At 41.2% G+C, this 12,702-nt stretch overlaps 1 protein-coding gene across 1 annotated transcript in view; it reads right to left on the bottom strand.

The window, feature by feature from the left end:
* Positions 1 to 12,702, bottom strand: part of enpp1 (ectonucleotide pyrophosphatase/phosphodiesterase 1) — a 61,485-nt gene that overhangs the window by 33,332 nt on the left and 15,451 nt on the right. Inside the window, exons 6-8 of the mRNA XM_080790525.1 lie at positions 7,189 to 7,286; positions 6,157 to 6,236; positions 4,340 to 4,459 (exon numbers count right to left, since the gene is read on the bottom strand). Of these exons, the coding sequence (XP_080646651.1) occupies positions 4,340 to 4,459; positions 6,157 to 6,236; positions 7,189 to 7,286 (298 nt within the window). The remainder of the gene's footprint in view (positions 1 to 4,339; positions 4,460 to 6,156; positions 6,237 to 7,188; positions 7,287 to 12,702) is intronic.

Here is a 12,702-nt window from a genome sequence, read left to right as displayed (position 1 = left end):
TTTTTAACAATGTTTTGGGGCCAGGGAAGCGCAGTTCTGAGATTTGCATGTTGTTTTCGATTGGTCTGGGATCTCTTTGTCCTGAGGTTTCACGCTCTGGTCACCGCCCATTAGCGTGCTTCTGTGTTTGTAAACATGGCTATAGTATGAAGGAGCTTTTGGGTTATACTTTACAGGAAAATAAACAAAACCACGTAGCTACTCAAATACGCTTCCCAGCCTGGAGAATAGACTTCCACCATCACACAACAACAGGCTATCAGCTAGCTAGCCTAGTTAGCTAGCTGTCTGTGTGTTGTGTGTTACTAAACACATGTTTTCACTCCTAAAATGTATAAAACGAATGAAACATTGCCCGTTAGTATTGCTTCATAGCCATGGAAGAGTGTTGCGCGTTGCTTCTTTTTTTTCTCCTCCACACGCAAAGAGCCAAAACCACTCGTCTTTTCTTTAAATCTCAACGTCAAAATATGGCCGTTAGTACTGTTAATTCAACATCCGGTGAGGGGAGGATACGGATTGTGTATGGAAATCAGCGCATACAGTGGGTGGGCTTTAGACCGGATGTAAGCCTTGCACACTAAATAGAAACCAGGCATGTGAACGGATGTTTATTAAAAATAGCAAATCTACAAGCGCACAACGCATCATAGCCTGATGCGTCGGTTTTATTTATCTAAAATACTGGGTCAATTGTCTGACTTTGATTGCTTAAAGTATATAAAATGGTGTAGCCTACTGCAGCTATTTACAACACAATGTAAAAGCATTGGTCTAAAACTACATAGCCTATATCCATTGAAAACTCAGTTAGCCTACTAGTTACTTTTTAGATTGTATTATTACAAAACATACACTAAACAACTTAGTACTACATTTCTTTACTTTAACTCAAGTAAAACAGTGTGTCCACTCAACTGTCATTGACAGGTAACCTAGTGGGGGAGTGATTAGTGGGTGGGGGAGTGATTATGCAAGACATTAGGGGTGTGGACAAGCATCTATTGTCACACCCATTCCAGAGGTGCTAAAATCTGAAGAATCTTTGAAGGGAAATTTCTCTACTTTGCATCTGTATCTTTTATCCGTTTCAACAAGTTTTAGATGGTCATATCTCCTTCAATTATTGTCCAATTTCATTGAATGATACATCATATGAAAGCTTACATTCTGTACTTTAATAATCTGTAATAATCTGTAATCTGTAAAAATCGAGTTGAGGACCAAAGTGCTGGCCTGTGTCACATATGGTTAATCCATTACAGTTTAAGTCACAGACTCACATGCAGTCAAGTCTGCGTACAAGTATTATGTTTTATTCCGGAGTGTATCAGCATGTGATGGAAGGGTAGTTCCAAAATGGTGTGTATTCTTGGTCTGAATAACCACTAAAGCCCTACACTGTGTATACTGTACTGTACACTAGTACATTGTCGTATGACAAATGGGAACAACAGCAGATCTACAAGCTCACAAACACTGTGACAGAAAAGTTTTGCCCTAAAATAGGGACGCTGGGTTAATATGGTTAACATTTATATAATTTTTTATTAAATACCGGTAGTTAAATTGTGATATAATCAAACAGGAAATCAGACATTCTATACATTTTCCAAAGCGAAATGCATGTATTTTTACATTTCAGTCCGACCATAAGAAGGGATAAAACATAAAAATGAACGACCAGACCAGAGGGGAGGGATATCAAAAGTCTCCTGAGAAAGCGGTATGTCAGTCAGTGAGGAACGTGGGGCTCGGGGGGCTGTCACAGAGTTGAAGAATGAGATTTAAGAGGCCTCTCTCTGACTCAAATGTAAAAACCACAGAGTGTCTAAACAAGCACAAAGCCGCAGCCCTCGCAGGCTGTCATCTTGCACAAGCCCCAATCCGTAATTACACCCAGAGGCCCTGCTCTGTTTGCTGGGATAGTCATGGACGAGGCTGCATCGCTGTCAACGGAACAAGTGTCTCCCGCCGTTCATAGAGAGCAAATTACAGCGTGCAGGACTACATGATCAGAGCACAATAACTACCGTTTCCCCCCGCCGACAGTATAATTCATCATTTATCTCTCAAACTTGTGACTTGTCCCGTGTGTCAAGCCGCGGGTTCTCCCCGTGGCCGTTGGCGTGTTGCGAACGTTGCAGAGAGTTTGTTTCACGCCACGAAGACGGGGGGAATAAAAAGAACAAATAGGATACCGTCGATGTTGGGTGGAGACCTAGTATGTCCAAATCCATTACTTGAGAGAAAATAACCTGTGTTCTAATGGAGTTATTATTTATTCACAATCGTTAATACTTTTTAGTAGTTAAATATTTATAAAACCCACAGACGCATTTAACCACTTTCACACGTTGTGTGATACTGTCGGATATGACTGTAGTGTAAAATAGGGCTTTCATTTAAACATAATGGATGAAATAAGAAGTGATACAAGGTTTTCTGGCCGACAATATATTATGCATCGTCACTTTCTAACTTGCAAAGACTTGTTATCCAAAGCGCCTTGTGCAACACACACACACACACACACACACACACACCGGGTTCGAACTGGTAACCTCACAGTTCCCATCTGGCTGCTCTACCGGCCACTAGTACTGCCGCCCCACAAACAATGTCTCACTGCTGCATTGAGAGGTCAAGCACAATACTAACATTTTACTGAACAGCTGTTTGCACCACTTATTTCGCCCCTACCCAATTTAGTCATTATGTCAATTCATCCTTCACCCTTCAAATCCCTCCCTATAAGCAAACTATACTGTAGGTGCTTTCAGCACCAGAGAAAATAAAAGAAGCGGCGTGCATATGGAACCTACTGTACAAGTCTAAATGCTGATAACAAGCCAAAAACACAAGAGGAGAGATGTCGGACAAGGATTAATCGGTGTGGAAGGCCTCACTCACATCTCAATCCATCAACGTTTAACAACAACTCCCTCTCCTTTTCTCTCTCCTTCCTCACACCTAAGGAAAAGGACGCCTGCGAGCGCAGCAGTCCCACGAGCCCTGGCACACACAGCGTTCTCCGATTACCTCACTCTGTTCTTGTCAGATTGGCACTGAAATCTTCACAGTCTACAGGAGTTACATAGGGCTACTGTATGTATCCAATAAGAAAATACACCTCTAAACTTTCCACGTTCCATATGCACACCGCTTCGATGTAGGGGGACAAAGCTGCAAGCATGTGCTCTCGCGCGCACACGCACGCTACGACGTGTTGAGAGCTTGTAGATCAGCTATTACGCACACACTCACTAACACTCACTCACTCTCAAACACACCCGGTGGCGTCCGTGACTCGCAGATTTCCTGTGGAATTAAATCTTCATCTGCTTATCTGGAGTCGGGTGGCAGGGTTAACAGAGTTCCAGACTTCCCTTTCCTGTGCCAAATTAGCCCTTCCATACTTGAGGTATCCTGAGGTATTCCAAGGCCATCATGGAGATATGATGGCCCCCACTCTTCCCAGTGGGACGTGCCCCAAGGACCTCACTATGGGCATACCCAGGAAGCATCCGTACTAGATGCAACCTTAACTGACTCCTTTACAAACTGACTCCCCCCCCCAGAAAACGCAACCTGCAACTTTACAGAAAAACAAGCCCAAAGTCGCTTAATAAGCAGACATGACTACACTGATAGCACGGAATAGCATGTTACACTTTAATGTGCTTATCCCTCCCAGTTCTGCTCCCTGCTGAACACACACACCCTGTTTTTGGTGTGCCCGGATAAGCTGGAGGTGCTGGGCAGGAACTTTACCCCTGCGTCACCTGTTCACCCCTGTTTTGCACAACTTTAACAGTTTACACCTGTCAATCGCCAGGCTTTCAACATGGTGGCAGAGCACTAAGCCCTGGTTGTCACCATGGCAGTCTTGGTGACACAGGCCTTCATACAGGGATCATTGTTTTATTTATAATAGATGACTATGAATACACTTCCACTATTTCTGCACGGGTACTATCACTATGTATAAACCGATATCTGATATCTGCTGCTACTGTTGTCTCTCATTTGCACAAGATAATCCTGTTATTTTAGGACTGCTGCTATATACTCCATCTGCTGCTAAGTGGTGTCTCTCATTTACACAAGAAACTGATATCCGGCCTAATATTTCTTTTTTTAGCACGCACAATATATTTGAAATTGTCGGTGCCTGTTATCCGACTTTGCCTGTGCTCATTTCTCTTTTCTCATGACTATATTTCCCAATTGCAAATCGGTCTAGCATTCACTCTTTTACACCCGTGTTAAACGTGTGACGTGACAATGAAGCAGAATTTTAAGCAACAGTGCGGTCTTGATGAGTGTGTGATCTTACAGGCTCCCCCTGGTACCACTTTGGGTTGAACTTCTCTTCATTTTTCAGGCTGAACCAGGCGTCCCGAGTCACGTCGTACATCTTGTTGTCCACGATCCCATGAGACTCTGGATATAAACCCTACACAGAGCAGCACACACACACACACACACACACACACACACACACACACACAAAGTGAAGGTGTTGTATACACACCGACAACGGCAGCTAGACAGTGTCAATTGACTAACAAAGGCTTATTATTAAACCTTTTATCTTCTCAGTGTGTTAGATATGTGGCAGCCACAGGATTACCCAGCTTATGTTGAAAGAAAACTGCGGTAGCTAATTGCTTTAATTAAAGGCACATGTTCAAGCAGCAGATAGAGGTACTGTACAATCACCTGGGCTGCTCAGGAACACGTGTCAGCCATTAGGCCACAACAGCAGCCTCTATGTTATAATCAAGCGACAAAGACTGCAATAAGACGCCTTGGCAAACACCTGAGAGCCTAGCGTTTATGGAATGGAAAATATGGGCACAGCAGAACTGAAGAACCGCACTGGCAACTTCAGATAAACAACTGCACAGACTCCCGTGTGTAACCAATACCGTTTGACCTAGACTGACCTGACTGATGGCTGACTGACTGCTGAACAAGGGCTGAGCCCTGTCGCCATGTTGTAATACCACCACTGTCTGCCACTCGGGTATATGAACCAGTATACAGTATACAGGACTATCTCTGCATTCTCTGCTGCAGCACCAACACTGGTAGTATGTACATATTATACTTACAAGTTACAATTGAATTAACGCAGGAGAGGAACGCTCAATAATGCTACATTTGTCTTTGACTGTCACTTAAACCAGTGGTTCTCAACCTTTTCTGACCGATCTGAGCACATTGTGTTAAGTGGTCTGATGGGTGGGCCTTGTGCATTTATTTATTTATCTGAATGATCAATCAATTCTAATTTCATCTTTAAAATCCAATCTTAATTATTTGGGGGCCCACTTGCAATATCTTCAGCCCACAAGTCGGCCCTGGCCCACAGGTTGAGAGCACATGCAACTGTGATTTTATAGACCTGCTGCTATGTTTAAGATGTGCGTTATGATGTTTTCAACCTGCACAAGAAGCACTTCTGCTTTCCATAATGCCATCTGTCCATTGCTATTTTTAAAACATCTCATGTACGTAGTATATTTGACAATGTATTTGTTTCATTTGATTGCACCATCCCGCTACTTGACTTGTTCCTTTCTTCTATATTCTCTCTTCCTTATTCTAACTCTGCCTACTGTATAACTGCAATGTTGAGAGCACAAAAACATAATTTCAGACAAGAGTGAATATAAAGTTGATTCTGACTGGGAAGCAGTGTTGATTTTGAGAGCAAATTATGATTTAGTTTAGTCATAGTCTTTTGAGTATAATTTAATTTAGTTTTAGTCACCTGAAATGTTGTAGTGTTAGTCTAATTTTATTGATTTTGTTGACAAAAATGCATGTTGATGGCAGATTTTACACTTGGTTGCATGCTCAAAAGCCAAAAAATGGTGCATTTTATATAGCAATTTTATCCAAAGCGCCTTACTGTACATAGATTGTGCATTACATTCTCTCATACACACAAAGCCAATCTACCAGCTCATTTTAGTCTAGTTTTTCTATGTTGCCGAAATTTGCCAGTATATTTAGTAATAGTTTTAGTCAACATTGCTTAGTTTTTATTTAGTTCTTGTCACTTAAAAAAGGTAGTCAACAAACATTTTTCGTCATATTTTAGTCGACGAAATCAACACTGCTGGAAAGTGATGTCAGACGTACCGTCACGAGGGTGTAATGATTAGGGAAGGTCTTTGTGGGGTAAGCAGGCCTCATGTAAGGGGCTGTCGTACCACAGTTCCCTGAAATACACAGTGGTAGGAAACAAAAGTACTCACATTATTTACTTAGCAAACGTATCAATACTGCAATATAGAAATATTGCAAATAAAGTGAAAGTATTGGCATCAAAATGTACTTAAATTACCAAAAGTAAAAGTACTCATTCTGCAGAATGTCTCATTTCAAGTTTTCAAAATGTATTAAATATCTTTTGAAAATAGCTCACAATGAGATTGCTTGCGATTGCAAGCTCACATCGATTGCTTTTACAATAACGTAATTTTTCAGAAAGGAAGCCATTGAGAGTTAAAATGGGTCTTAATGCTTCCAACTCGAGTAGAATTATTAATGTTCATTATTGTTGTTAATGTTTATTATATAAGTGTCCATGACAAAGAAAATATATGATGAGGAGACAATAAAGACTATTATTATTATCATTGTTATTGAAGGTGGTAACAGTCCATTTGCTTAGTACAATATTTCGGGGGGAAACTTTGGAATGTGTGCATGGTTGAGTACGTTGAATCTAGTTTGCATTTAATACGATCTCTAATGGAGGATTTAGTTGACACAATGAAATAAAATGGTGATAGTATCCAGTGTGGGGCAGATGGCCTGTCACAGCCAGATTTGGGAGACCAGTAGCTTTGTTGTTGCAAGGAAAGCGGTAAAATGAGACTCTAGTGGTTGTTTTAGGCTCAGATTTAGTCCGACGGAGGAACACAGTATAACTCTATGGGGACACAAAAGCGACACAACCGGAAGTAGCTCTGGAGGGGGCGCTTAAATACTCAAATTGGAAATGTATACAACAAATTGTAAAGTAAAAACAAATACGCCCAAATTGAACTGAAGTACAGTACAAGTAAATGTACTTCGTTACCACTGGAAATGCATTCCATAAATGGACAATGCTTGGACAATTAGGATGTGTCGTACATTAGGATGGCATTCCTCTCTGATACTTACGTAACTTGCTGATGACTGGCAGGAGGGAGCCGTAGGCTTTCAGATATCCTGCCCTGAAGCCGTCCATGGATACCAAGATCAGAGGGGACTTGGAAAACCTTGGGGGTGAAAAGATAACATTAACAATAATATGGGTCTTAGACTGCCTTCTAAAACCTTTAAATGTTTATTCACCAATTAAAAATGATGAACACCAGGGGGCGCTGAACGTGTTTTAATATACAGTCTCTACCTCATATAGCAGATCTACGAGCTTGTGGAACTGCTACTTTTAATGTGCTTTAGTATGGATCAAGTAGAGTGTTACAGTACCGTAATTTAATTTAAAAAAAACACACTCGTGTGAAGTGAGGGGCGCTCTTATCATCATACATATTCATACATCTCATTCCGTGCTCAGCCAATGAAATTGGCCTTTGCAGGCCCACATGGCCTAAAAAAAGTGTATATGGAATATACAGTATATACTATATAGAGTATATAGTCAAGAACAAATTTCAGATTGAAAACGCCCTCAGCTCTGAGATCACAAACGTAGCTCTGTATAGTCTGTACTGTCATTACACCTGGGAAAAAACTGAATCCATTCACTTTGGGTCCACAGACAAGTCCTCAGACTTCATGGGCAGAGTTGGTGACAAATTTGACAATGTAATCACAAGCAAAGTAGAGGTTACCCATTTGGGTTGCATTTTGGATAACAAAAGTGGCAAAAAATGTCAACAAAAGTTATGGTGAATGTCAACCAAAGCAATGTTAATTTTGTTGACTAAGACTGAAGACTAAGTCGACTAAATTATGTGTTATTCAAAAGACTAAGACTAAATCATTTCTGGCAAAATTAACATTGCATTAAGACTAAGACTAAGGACTAAGTCAACTAAATGGTGTTATTCAAAAGACTAAATCGAAATATTGTGAAAAAATTGACACTGAACCAAAGAACACAGGGCAGAAGCTCTTCTCTTATCAACAACAGTGCACGGAGGACTTTAAGCTGGAGCCCTCATTCAATGTCTACAAAGACCTCTCAAAATAAACTCAAAAGACTGCTACTAGAAGTCACCCCAATCAAAGCTCACTTTTAGTGTCTGTGTTGGCTCAAGACAGGAGACTCAGCCACTCAGGCCCCTTTTCCACCAAAATAACTTTGGTTCCAGTACTGGTTCCGTAGGTTAACTAGATTAATTGGAACCTTGGTGCTTTGACAGAACCGGCTGCCATTTTTTGGTTACAGTTCCAAAACAACTTTTAGGGTTCTGAACCATTGTCAGTGGAAACACTCTGAACTGGTTCAATATTAGGTGGGAAAAAAGAACTGAACCGGTTCAAAAGAGGCCAGAGTGCAGCATCTTTGCGTCTGGTCTTACTCAGGGGAACAGTGCCCAGTTACCAAGTAGTCAAACTACTTCTCCAGAGAGTGATGCCCATGGTCATAACACGAGTAGAGATGATCTGACCTCATTCCCCCGAAATACAATGCTGCCAGCCTGCCACCAAAATGTGGAACGCCTCACCTAAAGCCATTAAAGATGTCGACTCCCTACCCAAACTCAAAACTAACCTGAAAGAATGGATGGCCTAAAATGCAATAGGGCTTAATAGAACACCGTGGTATAGTACAATCCTCTGCCCCCCAACGTCACTACCCCTCCCTTTTCTGTAAATATACAGTTTGCCGCTACAGTATATGCTGAGCTTTTAATGATATTGTATTGCATGTATTGTATTGAGTACTGTATAATGGACGTTAATATAAATAAAAGCACAATTTCAATATAAAAGTATTCAATCTATCAATGAAAGTACTCGAGGACCCCGGTCAATTAAGGACGTATAGAGGGCTAAAGTGGTCAATGTGCACAGGCTGAGGGAAAGTGAAATCAAATAGCTCATCTCTCGACACCACACGAGTCTATCTTTGGCTGAAGTTCAGACGGTATAACGTGACAGCGTGCTACAGTAGTCCGTGTTGTGTAGCGGACACAAAGCGTCTCTTTGACCGGAGGAAAGCCAAGACGCGTCACGCCACCCACGCGCACGCATGGACCCGGAGAGGAAGGGAACCACGGCAGAGATGAATCAAAGGTCTCGCACGGTTCAAACAGATCTCTCCGTTTCCCCCGAATATACACGCATTTTCCCTTCCCCTTTCATGGCCAAAATGCAGCAAAAACGCTTTGCACATTATGTCGCCGACCGCCCACTTGCCGCAGTTAAAGGTTACAGATGCTATTCCGGCTGCATCTGTGGTTTTAGTCATAAAGTTATCAAAATGCCATGGTTTTCATAGACATTGGATACATATTACAGTCATGTTTCTACAGAGCTCTCATAACGTTACATTAAGTTAAGTTGTACTGCTCGATTTGTAAGGTGCAATTAATTGTCATTAAAAATAAATAAATGCGGAAAGAGGTTAAATAAGAGACTGTCCCACAAGACTTGCTTTTCAGTCTGTAAAAGCGAGGCGTGCATAAAAAGAAATAGGAAGATTTAACTGAAGTTACTGCCAATGAAGCACTGCCAATAAAACACAGACACTGAATAAGTGACGTCAGTCATTAACATAATACAGTGAAATTAAACAAAGCACAGACAACATTCATTAGTTCAAAGATGTGTAAAGAGCTAAGGCCAAAAATAGCTTCAAGAGAAACCATACATTTGCTTTTCCAGACTGAGTCTGGGGATACACCCTTCCTCTTAAAGGAGAGACACACACACACACACACACACACGGGCCATTTGGAGTCAGAGTTGTATCTTCACACACGCCAATGTACAAACTCAAATCGCTCCCCAAATCTTTTTTAGGATAAAAACAGAGAACCAAGACAATTGTCTATTTCTCAAATTCCACTACACTTGCGGGCTGCAGTGGGCACATTTGGCCCTCACATGTATAGTAACTCAAGTACCCGCACACACGCACATAGCACATACGCCACTCCCCTTCACGTGCACATTACACTTAACTCAGCACCATTAACTTTGCACGGAGACCGTGTCTTCCAGCTAAGCTAAACACAATGATGAAAACCCCAGACTAATGTATGTGGGCTGTTTCTGTTTTTCTTTCACATTTAAAGAGCTAACACGACACAAATACAGCCAAGGCCATCAGACCGAAGAAGACACAATATGCCACTCTGTTTTTGTCCCGAGCTTACAGCAGGGGTTAGGCACCAGTGTGAGCCACGACGAGATCTACAGTAAATGTGGTTGCTCACTGGTGTGTGATTTTTCGCTGTGTTTTGCGGATTCGAAAGTACAGATGTGCCGTTTGAAATCTCCACATGTCCCGCCATTGGCAGTTCAGTAGATTAGATTGTCAGTGCATTGTCATTGTTTTCCAGGCCCGGAAGACTTTTACCAATTTCAGAATATTTACAGGAATTTCATTACCGTGGGAGCCTTGCACACATAAGTGCAGGGAGAAAAATGTAGTGCCTCAAAGACAATAGGATACCAGGTAAGCTTAGTATCAATATGCTATCTAAAACAACATGTTAAACATAAAGTGAATCAATATACCAATCAAATCAAACTAAAAGCATGTGAACAACAAGCAACCAATGTGAATCTGCACAGCATAGTGAAACCATCGCTTCTACGCCTAATTATAGGCAGCTATAATAAGTCAACGGTTAAGATAGGCAAGCAACCTTCTGAGAAAAGTGTTAAGCACACCAGGCAATGGTGCAATAACACTTTATGAGAGTTTTGACCACTTTGAACCTCGAGTCCCTATTTTGGGCATGTTGTTACAGATGGAGATTCCAAACAACAACAAAAAAATATATAGCAGATTACATCGCACGATCATGATGCTACGTGTTGTGACTTGTGAGCTTGTAGATCAGCCATCTTCGCCATACAGCAAAGTACCGGTAGATAAGACTAAAGTGCTTAAAACACTGATGACAGCACTTCATATAAATAAATATACAGATGCTTGAGATTTCAGTTCCTTCTTTCTATATTTCAGTCCACTGTCACTGTTAAAGTGTTCTTAAAGGATCTGTGGTTTGTCTGAAAATGTCGCTCTTAGTCTAAGTTCCCTTTTTGTGTTTATTTAATGTCTCATCTGCAGCTGTTGCAGAACATATTTTCCATCTGACGTGATGAAAAACATAATTATCTTTCCATTCTACAGTAGGTGGAGACATCATGGGCCGCATTAAGTTGGTGGGAAAAACAGGTGGTATTGTTGAATTTGCTCAAACCGTGACCTCGTTAAGCGCCCTTTCATATTAAGCAAGACTTGCTGAACGCACACACATAATGGCATACAACTTTCCTGCATATTTTAGCATTGGGGGAGTGTCCATATGTTAATTATATTTGCTTTGCGCTATATGCTATTAAGCCCCTTGACCTAAAAAGAGTCAGCGCATACCGATTAAACCTGGGTCTGTGACCACCTCTTAAATGCAAAAAGCAATGTTTGATTTGACACAAGAGCGATCTATGCGCTGCTCAGCAGTGTTGCCATGTATGTTTATTATAAGCGACTTTGGGCTTCTTTTTCTGTAAAGTTGCTTGTAAATATTGGTAGTTGTGGTTGCTTTTCTTGTTTCTAAAGTGCTTATTTGGGCTTTTCTCCTAATGTTGTTTAAACCAGTGATCCTCACACAGTGACACTGCCATGTCAAGGAACCCCAGATGAATGCATTTGCCCAACAAAAATATTTTGGGCCCGTGACCCCCATGACAGATTTCTGTTTTTAAATGTTTCAATAAAATGTTTCAACCTTTCTCCATAATCATTGGAAAGTTTGCTTTCATTCGCTGTATCACACCCGATTCCTCCCCCCCCCCCCCCGCCGACCCCCACACAGAGTTGCACCACTCACTTCACACAGGTGTGATTTTTTAACCTGCCATCATGCCATCTGGAAAAAGATACAGAACCTTGCCTTGGAAAAAAGTCAGTTTTTGTTTTGTTCCCTCAGCCATCGCGGCATTAAACAAACTGCCCCGCCGATAGGATGGTTCTGTATACTGTGGGGACCTCATGTTTTTGTATTGTCTTGGTGTTATGTGCTCTGTGTTGTTTTTGATGTGGGTGTTTGAACAGACTGTGAAGAATATCCTCCGGGACAATAAAGATTATTATTATTAATCATTCAGTTTTAGCCGACCAAGACTTTTAAGAATTAGTATTTATATGCTTTTTTCCCACGTCAATTTAATTATTTCATGAAATATGAATGAGCACGACACATCTGTTGTACTCTATGTTGCATGATGGAACAACAAACTATTTTACACATGTGTTGATTAAATTGACAAATCGATTAGAAGGTGGCAGGCACTGGCAGCCTGTTTTCCTCCCGAACTCCTGTCTATTTGTCACAGTTTCCCTCAGCAAGACACTTAACACCTTACAAAGGTCTCTTCCTTTACTTTCTCCTGGTTACACGAATATGCTGCCAGGCAGTGCAAGCAAACATCCGTGTTTATTTGAATGATGGTTTTAAAATTGTTCCGTGATCGACCGAGAAGCCC

Source organism: Protomyctophum bolini (assembly GCF_963924005.1).
Source record: "Protomyctophum bolini genome assembly, chromosome: 19".
NCBI classification, from domain to species: domain Eukaryota; kingdom Metazoa; phylum Chordata; class Actinopteri; order Myctophiformes; family Myctophidae; genus Protomyctophum; species Protomyctophum bolini.
Note: the sequence above shows the minus strand (reverse complement) of the source record. Positions and strands in the feature narration are given on the sequence as shown.